Raw genomic sequence first — 21,078 nt, 5'->3', positions numbered from 1 at the left:
AGGGGGGCGGCTCTTGGCCACGCCCTACCCTGCCCCGACGAGTTCATCGAAGCTCCCAGAGCCTGGGAAGCAGAGGCAGACCTCTGCCTTTTTCCCGCATGGGGCATCCTCGGGGCTCCCTGCCATCGGACACGCCCCCAGTTCCTCCTCCCTTTGGGGGCTGGGCTGTGACTCCCTAGGTGGCCTGTGCAGAGGGCCCCGCTGTCAGCACCGTTCTCGAGCCGTGGGGGCTCCCGGTGTGCTGCGGCCACTCCTCTTTCCCCGGCGGGTAAGCCCGAGCCCCCAGAGGGAAGAGAGAGTCTGAGAGGTCCAGCCGGGGCGGGGCGCCAGCGGTCAAGCCACGCCCAGGCCTCGCCCAGCGCGCCAGCCGGATGCTTCGCGACCTCCGGACAGCAGAGGGCAGCAGAGCGGCCCGCGCCGCCGGAAGGGGCGGCCTGTGGGTGAGCCCCGCCCTCCGCCTATTTCCTCAGCTCGCCGGAAACTAGCCACCCTTTTCTCGACTCGGAGCAGCCATGGTGAGTGTCGCAGCTCCGGCTTCGGCCCACTCCCTATCGATCTCCATCCTCCATGCCGCTGGCCGTCCCTCGGGCCGGGGAGGGCAGGGGCCGCTTGGGCCGCTTGATGCTCCGTCTGGAGACAGGCGCCGGGGCCCGCGCTCCCTGCTTACTCCGCCGCCCTCTGTCCGCAGGCTCGTGGGCCCAAGAAGCACCTGAAGCGCGTGGCCGCCCCCAAGCACTGGATGCTGGACAAGCTGACCGGCGTGTTCGTGAGTCACCCGGGGCCGGGGGGGGGGGGGGGACTCCGGCTCTGACTGCCTTCACCTTGCGGAGGAAGCCTCGAGGAGGAACTGGGGAGTCTGAACTTGGAAGGGCCGGGATCGGGGGTCCCGGATAGAGCTCCTGAGCCCGCCTCCCGCAGGCTGGCCAGTCAGGCAGGTGCTGATCACCAAGTGGGCCCGGGAAGACTGCGGCTGGCGCGGGCAAATGGCGTCCGTCGTCAGTCACGTCCCTCCTGCTCACTCCCAGCCTCCCGCGGCCATTGCGGTAGGAATGCGGGAACGCAGCAAGGCGGAGCTTCTAGCGTGCCGCCTAGCCCCTGGGGGCGCCCGCAACCCCCTCCCTCTAAGGCTCCTGGGAAGCCCTCGAATTCAGGGGCCCCCTGGCAGAGTGTGCCAGAGGCCAGCTTTGCTCTCCGAAGCATTCACCCTGGGGTGGGGGGAGCCCACAAATGCCCCGGGGGACACCCAGCACCCGGCCCTTGGCCTGCTCTTCCCTCCCCAGGCTCCCAGGCCATCCACAGGCCCTCACAAGCTGAGAGAATGCCTCCCACTTATCATCTTCCTCCGAAACCGCCTCAAGTACGCCCTGACGGGGGACGAGGTCAAGAAGATCTGCATGCAGCGATTCATCAAGATCGATGGCAAGGTCCGCACTGATACCACCTACCCCGTCGGCTTCATGGGTGAGTGCACAGAACCCTGGCAGGGGGCTGGGCCCAGGCCCAACATCTCCCATCCCTCAACCCCTCTCCGCCCCCCCCCCCCCCCACTGACTTGAGTTGTTGAACTGGTTGAAATCAGACGTGATCAGCATCGAGAAGACGGGGGAGCATTTCCGGCTGGTCTATGACACCAAGGGCCGCTTTGCTGTCCATCGCATCACAGCAGAGGAGGCCAAGGTAAGTGCTTCAAGCTTCCCCCTGGGGAGGGCTGGGGATCTGCTCCACATAACCTTCAGGGGGTTGTTCACAGATGAAGGTGTTCAGGCCCATGGTGGGATTTCCTGTCAGGTGACCCTCAACTACCTGCTCTTCCTTCATGCCTTCACAGTACAAACTCTGTAAAGTGAGAAAGACCTTTGTGGGCACCAAGGCCATTCCCCATCTGGTCACCCATGATGCCCGGACCATCCGATATCCAGATCCTCTCATCAAGATGAATGACACTATCCAGATCGATCTGGAGACTGGCAAGATCACCGATTTCATCAAGTTTGATACCGGTTGGGGCTCTTCTTTCCTCTCCACCCCTCACCCCCTTTGGGCAGCTAGCTCGTATGGGACTTTAATGTAGATTAGAGCAGCAGAGTTCCCAACTCTCAAGGGAGAAATGTGAGAGGCTGAACAGATAACTGGAGAAAATGCCCCCTTTTCCTACTGCCAGCCTTAGAGGTTACGCTGATCCAACCTTGAGGTCAGCAGAGCCTTCCCAGACCCCTAAACAGGAGGCTGCCCCCACTCCCCTCTGACTGTTCTCACCCATCCAGTTTCCATCTTTGTTCTTTCTACCCAGGTAATATGTGTATGGTGACTGGTGGAGCTAACTTGGGGCGAATTGGTGTGATCACCAACAGGGAGAAACACCCAGGCTCCTTTGATGTGGTCCATGTGAAGGATGCCAATGGCAACAGCTTTGCCACCAGGCTTTCCAACATTTTTGTTATTGGGAAAGTAAGTCTTAAGTTGTCCTTTTCCTTTTGACTTGGGAAGAGAACTGCCCAGGCCCATGCTGAGAGATTGGCATCAGGCATCTAGAGGTTCTAGAACCTCAGAACTTCCTAGCCTCTAGGCCGGGGCACTCAAGGCTGGAATGCTGGCCCTTTGGGAGATGAGGTGGGGCCCTGGAATTGATTGGTGGGTGGTTTCGGTTTGCGGCCACCCAGGAGTACTCTTCACCTTCCATCAAGCACTGCCTCTCCTCCCTTCCTAGACTGCATCTCAAGGTGCCATCTGACTCAAGTGGGGGAACTGCATGATGTTTTTTGACTCCTCCTTTTTCCAATCCAGGGTAACAAGCCTTGGATTTCTCTGCCCCGTGGCAAGGGCATTCGCCTCACCATTGCTGAAGAGAGAGACAAGAGGTTGGCAGCCAAACAGAACAATGGGTGAATGTTTGCACGGCATGGCACCACACACTACTGCATGCTTTCTTGGGCCAAATAAAGACTTTCCAAGTGTTTCTCCTTGTCTCTTTGCATTTCTGTTTGTATCTGGGGATCAACTTTGTCTTTGCACCCCAGAATGATTTGGCCCTGCTGGAGACTGGCTGGTGTTGGAGCTTCTCAGGAGAGCTGCTCCCTTAATTGTCAGGGAGACCACCCTGAGTGGGTTGGGGGAATCAGTTTCCTCTTGTCGGGTGCCTCTGAGAGAACCAGGTGGTGAGTGAGGTGTATAAGGTGCAGAGAGGAATGGGGTGAGGAAGAAGGCAGGAATTGCCAGCATGGGAATGACCAGTTGAAATTGGGTGTCTCCTGGTTTATGCTGAGGCCCTGGTAAAGTGGAAAAGTACAAGGTTGGGAGCTGAGTTCTAATGTGCTTGGGTCACTTCCTTGTGACCTTGATATCACCTCTGCTTAGCCCTGGAGGAGGCTCTCCCAATCAAGTGGGGGTATCCACATACAAACAGGATAAATAGGAAGGCATTGGCCCATGGCTGGCACAGGCATTGAGGGCCATGGGGAAAGGCTTCCTCCAGAGGGTGTTTAAAGGATGTCTGGAGGGAGGGAAGAGCCCTGTAGCTATGGGACCCAGCTCTGCTCTTCTCTGAAGTCCCTTCTGGCCCTCCCCAGACCCCTTCCATCTCTGAAATCTATTACCCTGTGAACAATGGGGTGCAGCAGAGCAGAGTCCCTGGAAAGGCTGGGGTATTGTGGCTGCTCTCCCTCTCATCTGAAGTGTTCTGATCCTGAGGACGCTGGCAGGAGAGCCAATCCGGGCAATGGGGAACAGCAAAGGTAATTTGTTATCTTTGTGGCACTTGGACTGGCCATCCTGCCAATTGGCCAGTGGAACAAATGTTAGCTTCCAGCAGCTGGGTATCAGTGGCCTCCGCCAGGTGGCGCCGTCTTCTGAGCCAAGGCCTCCTTGGCCTCTGACAGCCCCAGGATAGCTGTGGTGCTGAGGCTTCCAGCAGGGCCCTTGATGTCCCCTTCAGATCTTCCCCTGGTGCCCCACTGAGGCCTGCCACACTTTCCAGGCTGGGTTTGGCTGCCCTAGGGATGCCTGGCTTCCAAAGGGCTACCCAAGGTATGGATGGAGGACCTCTTCCTCAGTCTTGAGAAGAGAGACCTTAGAGGCCACCGAGTCCAAGCTTCTCATTTCACAGAGAAAGACAATGACGAAGGCAGAGGGTGATCCACTTGCCCAGGTTCAAGCAGCTAGTAAGTGCCTGAGACAGGATTTGAACTTGGCTCAGCACTGGAGGGCTGGAGTGGGTGGGGGAGGACTGGGGACAGGAGTAAAGAGGTTACCAAGAAGCAGGGGAACAAAGACCTCAGGACGGGGCCCATTTCCCAATAGCTCTGCTGATCCTGAGAAGCATCCCTTCAGACAGAACAATTGCCAGTAGTAATAGAAGTGGTCTCGGGTCCAGTGTTTGGGCCCGGACAGTGCTAGGGAAGGGCAGCAGGCCACCAGGATGGAGAGGGGACCCTTAGGCTGTCATCTGGGGGCTCTAGGGAGGCATAGAAATGTAGAAAAGACTCCTCCCCAACATTGTTCTTTATTATCTAACACGAACAAGGACAGCGGCAAAGAACAGGTGCTCTCAAAGTGGGGAATTTGGGGGAACCCCTGATGACCCACTGGGCCCCTCCAACAGCAGCCAGAGGCAGCATGTCCTCCGGAATCTTGGAGCGAGCCCCATCTCTAGCACTACCCTGCTAGCCTTCTGTCAAATAGCCTCACCTAGTCCCGCCAACACCTCCCCCACCCCCAGGACAAACCCAAGGCCCAATTCTAGCTAGGCTGCTTTGGAGACCGGCGCCTACCTTTTCCACCCCAGGCTAAGCCTTTCTCATTCTGGCTGGGCCTACTGAGATCGCTTCCAAATTGGTCTCTTGGCCCTCAACTGGGAAATGGGGGCCCTGGGCTGAAGATCCCAAGTGGGAGGCTTCCTAACTGGGCGGCTGTGGGTGAGCCACTTGGCTTCCTCGTACCTGTACAAAGGATGGCCTGGGAGGACTCTCCCAGGTCTAAGTCTATGACCACTTGGCAACACTTCCAACGAAACAGGGAGGGACAGATGGACGGAAGAAGGAGTGGGCCAAGTTTGGAGTTCCTCCAAAGGAGAGAAAAAGGCTGGCTTCTAGAAGGGAACTGTGGGCAAGTAGGAGGCCAGACATCAGGTAGGGGGTGGGGAACTCCCAGTGAGCAAACTCCTCTCAATGCTCCAAGCCCTTTAGAACGAAATCCATCTTGTTTGAATGTCACAATAACTGGGGTAATGGCAGGAAGTTATCATTAGCCTTGTTTTATAAATGAGAAATTTAGAGATTAAGTAACACAGCTAGTGAAGTGTCAGAAGTGAACCTCAAACCCAGCTCTCTGCTGGTATGTCTTCCTTACACCTTCAAAGACAATGGCAGTCCATCTAAGTTGGGGGAATAGAGGCTCGAGTGGGGATGGGTTCAGCATCCTGCTGAAACAGGGCTCCAGCCAGCTCTCTACTGAGAAATGGTCGAACCCCACCCACGGTGCTTTGCTCCAGTGGACTAGGATGGGGAGTGGAAGTGGGGGTGGGGTAGGGAGATAGAACCTGGAAAGGCTCCAAGGTAGGGCCAGCCTTGGGGGGGAGGAGGCCCTGGAGTCTTGGGGCTCCAACGTTCAGGTGGTGCCCCTGGTATTTGCTGTGGATGGATCCTGGGCCATGCCTGTCAAATAGAATCAAGGGAAGGAGGGAGAAGGAAGTGAGCTGGGAAGCTTCCACATCTCCCAGCCCCCAGCGCCATTCTTCCCCAGCTCCCCCAGCTACAAACCTTGAAGGCCCTGGAGCTCCCCACTAAGGCACTGCATGGCAGCTGGAATAAAAGGGCATTCATTCATTCACTCATTCATTCATTCATCAGGCCTTTGAGCCCAAGGCCTGCCACCCAGCCCAAGACCTCATCCCACACTTCATTTGTCATGAGGACAAAAGCTCTTCATTCCAGACTGGGCTCCTTGGGGAGAATGGCGAGAGGGGAGGCCAGCCTACGGTAGTCTCCTCACTTAGGGCCTTGACAGTGAAAGCCTCCTGCCATCAATTGTGCTCTGTGTGACCCAGACAGAAACAAGGGTCTAACCTCTCAGTGCAGTGCCCCCCTCGCCCCCAGTTCCATGACATGAGCCTATTACCAGGAAGGTTTGTTTTCTCATGGAAACAGCTAGGGAAGGAAGTTGGGCAACTGGGCCACCCACCCTCCATACCTAGCTGGCTTTTGAGGTCCTCTACTTGCTTCTGCAGCACAAGGCACTGTCCAACAGATATCACAGGAAAGAGGTTAAACTATTCCCACCCGCCCTCCCGTCCCCCAAGGCGGCCACCCTCCAAACCCAGGAGAACAAGGATCTTTGGGGAAAGAGGGAAGGAGGTGACAGGGGACATTGCAGGGGTTATACACAGCGCTTTAAAGGCTTGGGAAATGCTTTCCATCCAGCCATCACCTTATTCAGTTCTCTCCATTTTACAGATGAGGAAACAAAAATCTTGGACAGGTTGCCTTGCTTGGGGTCAGTTGGCTAGTAGGTGTGAGGCAGGATCTGAACTCAGGTCTTCCTGACTGAGTCTGTTGCTTAGTATCTATCCTGCCAGATAGTCATCTCTCTCAGCCCAAGCTTAGTCCCCTGTGTGTCCCTTTCACAGGGGGCTGACCGCCTTCCTACCACTGCTACTAGGAGAAATCTGGGTCCAGAGGCCAACTTGGCTGGGAGGCCAGACTTCCCTTACCTGGGGGCATGAGGGCCCCGGAGAAGGTTGGAGCTTCCTGTCCTGCTGGGGGGGCTGCACATCTAGAACTGAAGAGGACAAAACCAGATGGGATGCCTTTGGGCCAAGGCAGCGATGGTGGAGCAGTGCTGCCCACTGCTGGCAGCACTGGGCTCCTGATGGGCCAGCATTTCCCCATGTGGCCAAGACAGGCATTCTTCCCCAGCCATTCCCATCTCAGCCCCCACCCCCATCTTTGAGGGGCTTGGCCAAGAGTCTAGCAAGGCTGCAGCCAAAGACAGCCTGGGTGTGGGTAACAAACGTGCACCACTAGCTACAGCATTGTCATCGGACCCATTCGTCCTTACCCGAGGACGGTTGGGGCTCTGCTCTGAGCCAGGCCCGGGCGCTCCAGCTCTCCAATCCCACACTGGGATGGAAGCTGGACAGGGAACAGCAGCAGCAGCAGGCTGAGGTGCCAAATCCAAGCTCATTCTGCTCCCAGCCCTCCCGACTACAGGACTGTCAGCTGGGTAGGAACCTAGAGCCTGAGGAGCGACTGTGTCCCAAACTCCCAAGACTCACCTGTCTTAGAGGGGGCTCTGGAATGGGCACCCTGGGTAGGGACCAAAGTCCTTGAAATTCGAGCTGCCTGGGGATCCCTGGACTTGGGGTCTCGAGCACTGGAACCTCTCTGATGCAAGGAGAATGGAGGTGGCACTGATTGGCTGTGGAGGAGCTAAGGCACGCACACGTGCGCACAAAACAAACACACACACTCACTCTCTCTCTCTGTTGGGCAAAAGCCAAGGCTGGATGGATGTACCTGGTGGGGGCCGGGAACCAGCTGAGTCCAAACTTCCAGGCCTCTCCACTAGGGAACTGGCTTGGGGAAGGGCCACCTCCCAGCAGCCTCCCACTGGGCACTGCCTCCCAACACAGGCTGGTGTAATGCCCCCAAGGACACGTGGGGGGTGGGGGAAGCTTACTCACTTGAGCTACCTTGGCTGCTGGGGGGGGGCTATTCCCTGCTTTGGCTGTCGGCTCTGCTTCCTTCATCCTGCCCGCCTCACTGTTCCTGCCCTTCAGCGGGACAGGCAAGCGGGAGCCTTTGTAGGGGATGGCTGACCATCTCTTCTGCCCTGGCAAAGGATGGCCCTGATACCCCCTCCTGGACACAGCTAGAATGGCCCCACCCAGGGACCGTTTTTCCTGGCCCACCTTCCCCAAAGGGCCACTTTTTGGGGTGGCCTTGGGGAGGTTGCCAGCAGAGGCCAGAGGCCCCTGGGGGCGTCTGGCACTGGGCTGCTCTGCCTGGGCCATCCTGGGTGCTTCTTGAGCTGGGGGGCTCTCTGGGAAAGAGAAGCCAGAAACCCCCTGGAGCAGTTTCAGCTCCCCTGAAGCTGCGGCGGTGGCACCCCGTGGAGTGGAGGTCACAAAGGCAGTGGCCGGGCTAAATGAAAAAGTCTTATTGCCGGGCACATCCACATCAGGGAGATCCCTGGGGGCTCTTTCTTCTAGGGCAGGGCCACTCTCTGGCTGGGCCACTTCTTGGGCAGGAGCACCTGAGCTAAGCAGACAGGTCTGGTTGAGCTCAGTGCTTACCTGGGGGCCTGGTGGACTTTGGGGGGCCAAGGCCAAAGGCTCACCAGCCTGTGAGGCATCAGGAGCTGGGCTAGGGAGCTCCATGGTCACATTAAGCTGCCATCTGCCCAGCTCAGCAGGACTGGCAGCCTCCTCCAGGGCTGGTGACCCTTTGAGAAAGGGAAGGTCCAGGGCACTGGGGGAGAGCAGGGAAGGTTCCTGCTCGGGGTCTGGAGGGGGAGCAAGTGGGCTAGCACTCTCCTGGCCCTGGCCCTGGCCACTGGGCATTGGGTCCAGAAAAGAAGCAGAGGATGTCAAGTCTGGAGGTAGGAGCTCAGCCTCGATGGTGGATACATCTGCTCCCCCGTGACCTTGCAGCTGCTCGGCAATGACCTCGGCCTCTTGGGCAAAGCTGTCTCTGTAGCCCGGGGTGGTGGGACTCAGGGCCCGGCCGCCGCCGCCGCCGCCGCCGCCGCCGCCGCCGCCGGGAGATTGCTGCCGAGGGGGGGAGAAAGCACAATCATGGTCGGCGATCAGGCAATGCTGGGGGACTGATTTACTGCAGGACCGTTTCTAGGCCCTCGGGTAGATTCGGTGAAATCCCGGGCCCCTCCCTTCTCCCAGGGGCACCGAGGCCACCTAGGCTCTCCAAGTGCGTGTGGGGTGGGGGAAGGCCCCCGCAGCCCACCCCCTACCCCTGCCCGCGATCGCGGCCAGAGGCCCGGGCACTCCCGGAACTGCCCCGCCTTTCCTCCTCCCCGGAACTGGTCCTGGACCTCAAGGGGCCCCGGAGAGAAAGCCAAAACCAACGTCCTCTTTGTACAAGGGTTTGGGAAACCGAGGCCGGGGGAGGGGGATGGGGAAGGCCCTCCCCTCACGGCGCGCACAACTCCGCTAGGCGGAAACCGAACTTGAACTCAGGCCCCCGGCGCCACGATCGGCTCCTCCTTTGGGCCCGGGGAAAGCTCCAAGGGCTGGGCCCCAAAGAGAGGTTACCATGGCAATTCGCCGGTCTCCGGCCGCGTCGACTGAGCCGTAGGGTTCGGAACCGGGGGACCTTTGCTACACCAGTAGTCCCAGCAGCCTCGCTTTCAAAACCGGTGCCGCGCCCCGGCTTCTCTTCCAGCCAATCAGCGCCGTCGATGTAGGCCCGCCCCACCACGGTTAGGCCAATCCGGAGAACGCAGTGGAGCGACGCAGGCGGCAGCCAATTGGAGCGCCGGAAGCCGCCCCGGGGCCCGGCAGCCTCCGGGCAGCTCCATGGGGCGGGCCTTGCTAGGCTCGCTCCCTCCGCGTACTGGTGGGGCCCCAGCCCTGACTGACTGACTGACTGACTGACTGACAGACAGACAGACATGTCCAGGCCGGACACACACTGGCTCAGTGGCTGGGGGAGAAAGCCATCCCGTTCTATCCAGTCCGAGAGCTCTCCCCGAGGCCAGCGGCAGGAGCCCCGACCTCCTACCGCCGCTCCGCCTGAAGGGGATTCCCCCGGAATCCACCCCTGCTAGAGATAGAGCGGGTGCCATCGGCCATCTCAGCCCCGTTCCCTTGGGAAAACGCCAGGCCAGAAAGAGACCTCCATGTTTGGCCATGGCCAGTGGGGAATGGGGCTTGGCTTGGTCTGGCCCATCTGTCTGTTACATGGGCTTTCTGTTCCTTTTTTTCTGGGGAGGAAATGGAACAGAAAGTGCTGCGAAGGACTCCTGGGAAGCAAGCAGAAAGAGCCCCTTGGAAAGTGACTTGGTGAGCTTTATGTACAGGGCGTCCCACAAGTCCTAGTGCACTTGAACAACTCAGTGTCTTGTTTTTTTCAATAAGCACGGTCCTGTTCCCTGGGATTCCTCTCTGTCCCCTCCTAGACAGTGAGTGGCATGTTAAAATTAATTATGGTTGGACTGATTAATTAGGTGGTCGCCAGGAATTTCATTCTAAATCTCAAAATGAATTACTAAAGTAAATAGAATTTATGGTAGTTTATTTACAGTATTTACAATGGAAGGAAAATATTAAGGAATGAGGGAGAGAGAGAGAGAAAACTGGCTTCTTCTGATACCAGTTAGAATTTCTAAGCCCCAGCCAGGGGAAGAGAGTCTCAAGAAGTTGGGCCTTACCTGGAGGTTTCATGCCTCCAGGTAAGGCCAGGTCACTAAGTCAGCTTTTCACTCACCAACAGTAACAGTCTAAAAGAAGTCTGGGTGTTGATCGCTTTGCCGGAATCTCTACACACTGGACTGTCTGATTGTCTGTCTTCACTTCAGCTCTGAGGGACTGATCCTTCACTCCAAGCCCAGGGTGATTGACTGTTTTTTTCAGTCTTTTTTCCCCTCTATTTAAAGACCTTTTTCCTCTTGTGACACCTCTAAATTTTCACGCAGGTGCTTTTCTCCAGGACTGCCCATTCTTTAGTTCTCACCTTCTTTGGTTAGATTTTATCTTTTTGGGTTACTTAAATCCTCTTCTATTAAGTTCACCTTTTGTAGTTAAAACCTAAAAAAAGATTGTAGCTTACAATTCTAGCTTCACTATAAAGGAAGAGCTAAGTAACTTAATGGTTACAATCAGGAGATAGCTAAATCTAATCTTCACAGGCACCATATGACAAATAGTGTTTCTTATGGAAAAGAAGAAAAAAGTCAACACAACTGATTAATCAGTGAAAAAAGTCTGAAAACAAATTCGTTCAGTGTAGAGGACTGTGTGTGTAGACAGCTTAAAATCAAGATGACTAAAAGTGATCTCATGAGCTTTCCTCTCAGACCTCCTGTCAAGGGCACCACCATCCTTCCAGCCAATCTTGGGGTCATCCTGGACTCCTCATTTTTCACTTGAGGGCTGCCCCTGCCCAGCCCCACCCATATATATCCACACTCTTCATCATCTCATTCTTGAACTAATGTAAGAGTTGCTGGGGGACATGGGGGGGGGGGGGTCTGTCTGCCTCTCTCCAGTCTATCTTCCATTTAGCCAACAGATTTTTCTAAAACCAAAGTCAGAGCAGGTCACAGCCCTACTCAATGAACTCCCCTGGCTCCCTATGGCTACCAGGATCAAATACCAAATGCTCTATTTGGCATTCAAAGCTCTCCATAAGCTGCCTTCCCCTCTTATCTTTCCTCTACTTACACCTTACTTCCTGACCTACTGTACTCCTCAAGGCAGGGATACTGGCCTCCTGGCTGACTCCAGGCAATTTTTACTCATTGTTCCCAGGTCGAGAATTCTCTCTTCCTCACTTCTCTCTCCCCATTCCCCATGCTTCCTTCAAGTCTGCTAAAATCCCACCTTCTGCCAGAAAGCCATTCCTGATCCCCTTTAATGCTCTTGCCCGCCCTCCATTGGTTATCTCCAACTTATCCTGTCAAGAGTTTGCCTTTGCTTCAATCTTGTCTCCTTCTGGAAGCTCCTTAAGAGAAGAGACTGTCTTTTTATGCTATATTTTATTTTCTTTTAAAATTTTAATTAAATGAATTAATTTAGAATATTTTTCCATGGTTCCATGATTCATTTTCTTCCCTCCTCCCTCCCCCACTCCCTCCCAAAGCCAACGTGCAATTCCACGGGGTTTTAAGTGTGTCATTGATCAAGACCTATTTTCCCATTATTGATATTTGCATCAGGATGATCCTTGAGAGTCTACATCCCCAACCATATCCCTTTGACCCATGTATTCAAGCAGTTGTTTTTCTTCAGTGTTTTTACTCCCACAGTGTTTCCTCTGAATGTAGATAGTGGTTTTTCTCATAGATCCCTCCAGTTTGTTCAGGGTCATTGCATTGCCACTAATGGAGAAGTCCATTACATTCGACTATACCACAGTGTATCCGTCTCTGTACAATGTTCTCCTGGTTCCGCTCCTCTCACTCTGCATCAGTTCCTGGAGGTCCTTCCAGTTCCCATGGAATTCCTCCACTTTATTATTCCTTTGACCACAATAGTATTCCATCACCAATATGTACCACAATGTGTTCAGCCATTCCCCAATTGAAGGGCAGCCCCTCATTTTCCAATTTTTTGCCACCACAAAGAGCGCAGCTATGAATAGTCTTGTACAAGCCTTTTTCCTTATTATCTCTTTGAGGTACAAACCCAGCAGTGCTATGGCTGGATCAAAGGGCAGACAGTCTTTTATCACCCTTTGGGCAGAGTTCCAAATTGCCCTCCAGAATGGTTGGATCAGTTCACAACTCCACCAGCAATGAATTAATGTCCCTACTTTTCCACATCCCCTCCAGCATTCATTACTTTCCCTTGCTGTCATGTTAGCCAATCTGCTAGGCTGTGAGGTGATACCTCAGAGTTCTTTTGATTTGCATCTCTCTGATTATAAGAGATTTAGAACACTTTTTCATGTGCTTATTAATAGTTTTGATTTCTTTAACTGAAAATTGCCTATTCCTGTCTCTTGCCCATTTATAAGTTGGAGAATGGCTTGATTTTTTTGTACAATTGGTTTAGTTCTTTATAAATATGAGTAATTAAACCTTTGTCAGAGGTCTTTGTAATGAAGATTGTTTCCCAATTTGTTGCTACCCTTCTAATTTTGAATGCATTAGTTTTGTTTGTACAGAACCTTTTTAATTTGATGTAATCAAAATTATTGATTTTACATTTTGTGATTTTTTTCTAGCTCTTGCTTGGTTTTAAAATCTTTCCTTTCCCAAAGATCTGACAAGTATACTATTCTATGTTCGCCTAATTTGCTTATAGTTTCCTTCTTTATATTCAGGTCATTCACCCATTCTGAGTTTATCTTGGTGTAGGGTGTGAGGTGTTGATCCAAACCTAATGTCTCCCATACTGTCTTCCAATTTTCCCAGCAGTTTTTTTTATCAAATACTGGGTTTTGGTCCCCAAAACTGGGATATTTGGGTTTATCATAGACTGTCTTGCTGAGGTCACTTACCCCAAGTCTATTTCACTGATCCTCTTTTCTGTCTCTTAGCCAGTACCATATTGTTTTGATGACCACTGCTTTATAGTATACTTTGAGGTCTGGTACTGCAAGGTCACCTTCCTTCGCATTTTTTTGCATGATTTCCCTGGATATCCTTGATCTTTTGTTCTTCCAAATGAATTTTGTTATGATTTTTTCTAATTCAGCAAAAAAGTTTTTTGGTAGTTCAATGGGTATGGCACTAAATAGATAAATAAGTTTGGGTAGGATGGCCATTTTTATTATGTGAGCTTGTCCTACCCATGAGCAGTTAATATTTTTTCCAATTGTTTGGATATGGCTTTAATTGTGTGTAAAGTGTTTTGTAGTTGTGTTCATATAGTTCCTGTATTTGTCTCGGCAGGTAGATTCCCAAGTATTTTATATTGTCTAGGGTGATTTTGAATGGTATTTCGCTCTCTAATTCTTTTTTTTAAAATATTTTATTTGATCATTTCCAAGCATTATTCATTAAAGACATAGATCATTTTCTTTTCCTCCCCCCCACCCCCCATAGCCGACGCGTAAATCCACTGGGCATTACATGTTTTCTTGATTTGAACCCATTGCTTTGTTGATAATATTTGCATTAGAGTGTTCATTTAGTCTTTCCTCTGTCATGTCCCCTCAACCGCAGTATTCAGGCAGTTGCTTTTCCTCGGTGTTTCTACTCCCATAGTTTATCCCTTGCTTATGAATAGTGTTTTTTTCTCCTAGATCCCTGCAGATTGTTCAGGGACATTACACCGCCACTAATGGAGAAGTCCATTACGTTCGATTATACCACAGTGTATTAGTCTCTGTGTACAATGTTCTCCTGGTTCTGCTCCTCTCACTCTGCATCACTTCCTGGAGGTTGTTCCAGTCTCCATGGAACTCCTCCACTTTATTATTCCTTTTAGCACAATAGTATTCCATCACCAACATATACCACAATTTGCTCAGCCATTCCCCAATTGATGGGCATCCCCTCGTTTTCCAGTTTTTGGCCACCACAAAGAGCGCAGCTATGAATATTTTTGTACAAGTCTTTTTGTCCATTATCTCTTTGGGGTACAGACCCAGCAGTGCTATGGCTGGGTCAAAGGGTAGATATTCTTTTGTCGCCCTTTGGGCATAGTTCCAAATTGCCCTCCAGAATGGTTGGATCAGTTCACAACTCCACCAGCAATGAATTAATGTCCCCACTTTGCCACATCCCCTCCAGCATTCATTACTTTCCATTGCTGTCATGTTAGCCAATCTGCTAGGTGTGAGGTGACACCTCAGAGTTGTTTTGATTTGCATCTCTCTGATTATAAGAGATTTAGAACACTTCTTCATGTGCTTATTAATAGTTTTGATTTCTTTATCTGAGAACTGCCTATTCATGTCCCTTGCCCATTTATCAATTGGAGAATGGCTTGATTTTTTGTACAGTTGATTTAGCTCTTTATAAATTTGAGTAATTAAACCTTTGTCAGAGGTTTCTATGAAGATTTTTTTCCCAGTTTGTTGTTTCCCTTCTGATTTTAGTTACATTGGTTTTGTTTGTACAAAAGCTTTTTAATTTGATGTAGTCGAAATTATTGATTTTACATTTTGTGATTCTTTCTATATCTTGCTTGGTTTTAAAGCCTTTCCCCTCCCAAAGGTCTGACATGTATACTATTCTGTGTTTACCCAATTTACTTATGGTTTCCTTCTTTATGTTTAAGTCACTCACCCATTTTGAATTTATCTTGGTGTAGGGTGTGAGGTGTTGATCTATTCCTAGTCTCTCCCACACTGTCTTCCAATTTTCCCAACAGTTTTTATCGAATAGTGGATTTTTGTCCCAAAAGCTGGGATCTTTGGGTTTATCGTATACTGTCTTGCTGAGGTCGCTTTCCCCCAGTCTATTCCACTGATCTTCCTTTCTGTTTCTTAGCCAGTACCAAATTGTTTTGATGACTGCTGCTTTGTAATATAGTTTAAGGTCAGGGACTGCAAGGCCCCCCTCATTTGTGTTTTTTTTTTTCATTATTTCCCTGGATATCCTTGATCTTTTGTTCTTCCAAATAAACTTTGTTATGGTTTTTTCTAAATCAGTGAAGAAGTATTTTGGTAGTTCAATGGGTATGGCACTAAATAGATAAATAAGTTTGGGTAGGATGGTCATTTTTATTATATTAGCTTGTCCTATCCATGAGCAGTTAATGTTTTTCTAATTGCTCAAGTCTAGTTTTAGTTGTGTGGAGAGTGTTTTGTAGTTGTGTTCATATAGTTCCTGTGTTTGTCTCGGGAGGTAGATTCCTAGGTATTTTATTTTGTCTAAGGTGATTTTGAATGGGATTTCTCTTTCTAGTGCTTGCTGCTGAGCTGTGTTGGAGATATATAGAAAAGCTGATGATTTATGTGGGTTTATTTTGTATCCTGCAACTTTGCTAAAGTTGTTGATTATTTCAATTAGCTTTTTGGTTGAATCTCTAGGATTCTTTAAGTAGACCATCATGTCATCTGCAAAGAGTGATAACTTGGTCTCCTCCTTGCCTATTTTGATGCCTTCAATGTCTTTTTCTTCTCTAATTGCTACTGCTAGTGTTTCTAGTACAATGTCAAATAGTAGGGGTGATAATGGGCATCCTTGTTTCACTCCTGATCTTATTGGGAATGCATCTAGTTTATCCCCATTGCAGATGATATTAGCTGATGGTTTTAGATATATACTGTTTATTATTTTGAGGAATGACCCTTCTATTCCTATGCTTTCTAGTGTTTTTAATAGGAATGGGTGTTGTATTTTATCAAATGCTTTTTCTGCGTCTATTGAGATAATCATGTGATTCTTGCTGGTTTGCTTGTTGATGTGGTCAATTATGTGGATGGTTTTCCTAATGCTGAACCAGCCCTGCATCCCTGGTATAAATCCTACTTGATCATGGTGAATGATCCTTCTGATCACTTGCTGGAGTCTTTTTGCTAGTATCCTATTTAAGATTTTTGCATCTATATTCATTAGGGAGATTGGTCTATAGTTTTCTTTCTCTGTTTTTGACCTGCCTGGTTTTGGAATCAGTACCATGTTTGTGTCGTAAAAGGAGTTTGGTAGAACTCCCTCTTTGCTTATTATGTCAAATAGTTTGTATAGTATTGGGATTAACTGTTCTCTGAATGTTTGATAGAATTCACTGGTGAATCCATCAGGCCCTGGGGATTTTTTCTTAGGAAGTTCTTTGATGGCTTGTTGGATTTCATTTTCTGATATGGGATTATTTAAGAATTCTATTTCCTCTTCTGTTAGTCTAGGCAGTTTGTATTGTTGTATATATTCATCCATATCCCCTAAATTGGTGTATTTATTGCCATATAATTGGGCAAAGTAATTTCTAATGATTGCCTTAATTTCCTCTTCATCGGAGATGCTGTCCCCCTTTTCATCTTTAATGCTGTTAATTTGCTTTTCTTCCTTCCTTTTTTAATTAGATTGACCAGTACTTTGTCTATTTTGTTTGTTTTTTCAAAGTACTAGCTTCTTGTCTTATTTATTAAATCAATAGTTCTATCACTTTCAATTTTATTAATTTCTCCCTTAATTTTTAGGATTTCTAGTTTGGTTTTCTGCTGGGGGTTTCTAATTTAATCGCTTTCGAGTTTTTTCATTTGCATTTCCAATTGATTGATCTCTGCTCTCCCTCGTTTGTTAATATAAGCATTCAGGGATATGAATTTACCTCCGATTACCGCTTTGGCTTGCTCTCTAGTTTTTGCTGCTGAGCTGTGTTGGAGATATATAGAAATGTTGATGATTTATGTGGGTTTATTTTGTATCCTGCAACTTTGCTAAAGTTGTTGATTATTTCAACTAGCTTTTTGGTTGATTCTCTAGGATTCTTTAAGTAGACCATCATATCATCCTCAAAGGGTGACAGCTTGGTCTCCTCATTGCCTATTTTAATACCTTCAATTTCTTTTTCTTCTCTAATTACTACTGCTAGTGTTTCTAGTACAGTCAAATAATAGAGGTGATAATGGGCATCCTTGTTTCACTCCTGATATTATTGGGAAGGCTTCTAGTTCATCCCCATTGCAGATGATGTTTGCTGATGGTTTTAGATAAATACTGTTTATTATTTTTAGGAAAGACCCTTCTATTCCTATACTTTCTAGTGTTTTCAATAGGAATGGGTGTTGTGTTTTGTCAGAGGCTTTTTCTGCATCTATTGAGATAATCATGGGATTTTTTTGTTGGTTTGCTTGTTAATATGGTCAATTATGTGGATGGTTTTCCTAATATTGAACCATCCTTGCATTCCTGGTATGAATCCTACCTGGTCATAGTGAATAACCCTCGTGATAACTTGAATTTTTTCCATTTGAATAAGTTTATTTAGTCAATTTAGAACATTATTCCTTGGTTACAATAATCACATAATTTCCCTCCCTCCCCTCCACCGACCCTTCCTGCAGCCAATGCAATTTCATTGGGTATTACTTGTGTCCTTGATCAGAACCTATTTCCATGTTGTTGGTGTTTGCACTAGGATGTTCATTTAGAGTCTCCATCCCCAACCACATCCCTTTGACCCATATATTCAAGCAGTTGTTTTTCTTCAGTGTTTTTACTCCCACTGTGTTTTCTCTGGATGTGAATAGTGGTTTTTCTCATAGATCCCTCAGAGTTATTCAGGATCACTGCATTGTCACTAATGGAGAAGTCCATTACATTTGATTGTACCACAGTGTATCAGTCTCTGTGTACAATGTTCTCCTGGTTCTGCTCCTTTCGCTCTGAATAACTTCCTGGAGGTCATTCCAGTCTCCATGGAATTCCTCCACTTTATTATTCCTTTGAGCGCAATAGTATTCCATCACCAACATATACCACAATGTGTTCAGCCATTCCCCAATTGAAGGGCAGCCCCTCATTTTCCACCACAAAGAGCCCAGCTATGAATATTCTTGTACAAGTCTTTTTCCTTATTATCTCTTTGAGGTACAAACCCAGCAGTGCTATGGCTGGATCAAAGGGCAGACCATCCTTTATCACCCTTTGGGCATAGTTCCAAATTGCCCTCCAGAATGGTTGGATCAATTCATAGCTCCAGAAGCAATGAATTAATGTCCCTACTTTGTCACATCCCCTCCAGCATTCATTACTTTCCCTTGCTGTCATGTTAGCCAATCTGCTAGGTATGAGGTGATACCTCAGAGTTGTTTTGATTTGCATTTCTCTGATTATTAGAGATTTAGAGCACTTTTTCATGTTCTTATTAATAGTTTTGATTTCTTTAACTAAAAATTGCCTATTCATGTCCCTTACCCATTTATTAATTGGAGAATGGCTTGATTTTTTGTATAACTGGTTTAGCTCTTCATAAATTTGAGTAATTAGACCTTTGTCAGAGGTCTTTGTAATAAAGATTGTTTCCCAATTTGTTGCTTCCCTTCTAATTTTGGATGCATTAGTTTTGTTTGTACAAAACCTTTTTAATTTGATGTAATCAAAATTATTGATTTTACATTTTGTGATTTTTTTTCTAGCTCTTGCTTGGTTTTAAAGTCTTTCCTTTCCCAAAGATCTGACAAGTATACTATTCTGTGTTCACCTAATTTGCTTATAGTTTCCTTCTTTATATTCAGGTCATTCACCCATTCTGAGTTTATCTTGGTGTAGGGTGTGAGATGTTGATCCAAACCTAATGTCTCCCATACTGTCTTCCAATTTTCCCAGCAGTTTTTTTTATCAAAGAGTGGGTTTTGGTCCCCAAAACTGGGATCTTTGGGTTTATCATAGACTGTCCCGCTAAAGTCATTGACCCCCCAGTCTATTCCACTGATTCTCCTTTCTGTCTCTTAGCCAGTACCAAACTATTTTGATGACCACTGCTTTATAGTATAGTTTGAGATCTGGGACTGCAAGTCCTCCTTCCTTTGCATTTTTTTTCATGATTTCCCTGGATATCCTTGATCTTTTGTCCTTCCAAATGAACTTTGTTATGTTTTTTTCTAATTCTGTAAAGAAGTTTTTTGGTAGTTCAATGGGTATGGCACTAAATAAGTAAATTAATTTGGGTAGGATTGTCATTTTATTATGTTAACTCGTCCCACCCATGAGCAATCAATGTTTTTCCAGTTGTTTAGATCTAATTTTAATTGTGTGGAGAGTGTTTTGTAGTTGTGTTCATATAGTTCCTGTGTTTGTCTCGGCAGATAGATTCCTAAGAATTTTATATTGTCTAGGGTGATTTTAAATGGAATTTTCTCTTTCTAATTCTTTTTTTTAAACCCTTACCTTCCATTTGGAGTCAATACTGTGTATTGGCTCCAAGGCAGAAGAGTGGTAAGGGCGAGGCAATGGGGGTCAAGTGACTTGCCCAGGGTCACACAGCTAGGACGTGTCTGAGGCCAGATTGGAACCTAGGACCTCCCGTCTCTAGGACTGGCTCTTAATCCACTGAGCCACCCAGCTGCCCCCTCTCTTTCTAATTCTTGCTGCTGAGATGGATTGAAGATATATAGAAATGCTGATGACTTATGTGGGTTTATTTTGTATCCTGCAACTTTGCTAAAGTTGTTGATTATTTCAACTAGCTTTTTGGTTGATTCTCTAGGATTCTTTAAGCAGACCATCATGTCATCCTCAAAGAGTGATAGCTTGGTCTCCTCATTGCCAATTTTAATACCTTCAATTTCATTTTCTTCTCTGATTGCTACTGCTAGTGTTTCTAGTACAATGGTAAATAATAGAGGTGATAATGGGCATCCTTGTTTCACTCCTGATATTATTGGGAAGGCTTCTAGTTTATCCCCATTGCAGATGATGTTTGCTGATGGTTTTAGATATATACTGTTTATTATTTTTAGGAAAGGCCCTTCTATTCCTATACTTTCTAGTGCTTTCAATGGGAATGAGTGTTGTGTTTTTGCCAAAGGCCTTTTCTGCATCTATTGAGATAATCATGTGATTTTTGTTGGTTTGCTTGTTAATATGGTCAATTATGTGGATGGTTTTCCTAATATTGAACCATCCTTGCATTCCTGGTATGAATCCTACCTGGTCATAGTGAATAACCCTTGTGATGACTTGCTGGACTATTTTTGCTAGTATCGTATTTAAGATTTTTGCATCTATATTAATTAAGGAGATTGGTCTGTAGTTTTCTTTCTCTGTTTTTGACCTGCCTGGCTTTGGGATCAGTACCATGTTTGTGTCGTAAAATGAATTTGGTAGAATCCCTTCTTTGCTCATTCTGTCAAATAGTTTGTATAATATTGGGATTATTTGTTCTTTGAATGTTTGATAGAATGTATTTGTGAATCCATCTGGACCTGGGGATTTTTTCTTAGGGAGTTGTTTGATGGCTTGTTCAATTTCTTTTTCTGATATGGGGTTGTTTAGATAATTTATTTCTTTCTCTGTTAGTCTAGGTAATTTATATTTTTATAAGTATTCATCTATTTCACCTAGATTGCTATATTTGTTGACATATTATTGGGCATAGTAGTTTTTAATGATTGCCTTAATTTCCTCTTCATTAGAGGTGAGGTCTCCCTTTTCATCTTGGATACTGTCAATTTGGTTTTTTTCTTTCCTTGTTTTAATTAGACTGCCTAGTACTTTGTCTATTTTATTTGTTTTTTCAAAGTACCAGCTTCTAGTCTTATTTATTAAATCAATAGTTCTTTGACTTTCAATTTTATTAATTTCTTCTTTGATTTTTAGGATCTCCAATTTAGTCTTCATCTGAGGATTTTTAATTTGTTCACTTTCTAGTTTTTTAATTTGCATTCCCAATTAATTGACCTCTGCCCTTCTTAATTTGTTAATATATGAACTCAAGGATATAAATTTCCCCCTGAGTACTGCTTTGGCCGTGTCCCATAGGTTTTGAAAGGATGTCTCATCATTGTAATT

General features: G+C 47.6%; 2 protein-coding genes across 4 annotated transcripts; one reads left to right on the top strand and one right to left on the bottom strand.

Annotated features, from left to right (window-relative positions):
• Positions 1-687: 687 nt before the first annotated feature.
• Positions 688-2,886, top strand: RPS4X (ribosomal protein S4 X-linked; the record flags this gene model as incomplete). The annotated part of the gene is given in 6 exon segments (NM_001032987.1): positions 688-766; positions 1,281-1,461; positions 1,580-1,677; positions 1,829-2,000; positions 2,291-2,448; positions 2,785-2,886. Coding segments are annotated over 6 exon segments (790 nt in total), but the record flags the coding sequence as incomplete, so codon positions are not given.
• A 2,346-nt stretch (positions 2,887-5,232) lies between these two features.
• Positions 5,233-9,388, bottom strand: LOC103106417 (one cut domain family member 3-like). Of its 3 annotated transcripts, none has more exons than XM_007507733.2 (7): positions 9,263-9,388; positions 7,676-8,761; positions 7,268-7,421; positions 6,704-6,771; positions 6,184-6,229; positions 5,754-5,795; positions 5,233-5,648 (listed from the first exon to the last, which is right to left on the bottom strand). In XM_007507733.2, exons 1-7 carry the CDS (start codon positions 9,263-9,265, stop codon positions 5,602-5,604), a joined length of 1,446 nt encoding a protein of 481 aa, XP_007507795.2. In that variant the 5' UTR covers positions 9,266-9,388; the 3' UTR covers positions 5,233-5,601. The 3 variants fall into 3 exon arrangements, with proteins under 3 accessions (XP_007507795.2, XP_056665408.1, XP_007507796.2); XM_056809430.1 differs by having other exon boundaries at positions 7,268-7,376; positions 8,288-8,761; positions 9,263-9,374; XM_007507734.2 differs by having other exon boundaries at positions 7,268-7,376; positions 9,263-9,372.
• Positions 9,389-21,078: the final 11,690 nt, after the last annotated feature.

The sequence above is a fragment of the Monodelphis domestica genome, chromosome X, assembly GCF_027887165.1.
Source record: "Monodelphis domestica isolate mMonDom1 chromosome X, mMonDom1.pri, whole genome shotgun sequence".
In the NCBI taxonomy this organism is placed as follows: Eukaryota; Metazoa; Chordata; class Mammalia; order Didelphimorphia; family Didelphidae; genus Monodelphis; species Monodelphis domestica.
Note: the sequence above shows the minus strand (reverse complement) of the source record. Positions and strands in the feature narration are given on the sequence as shown.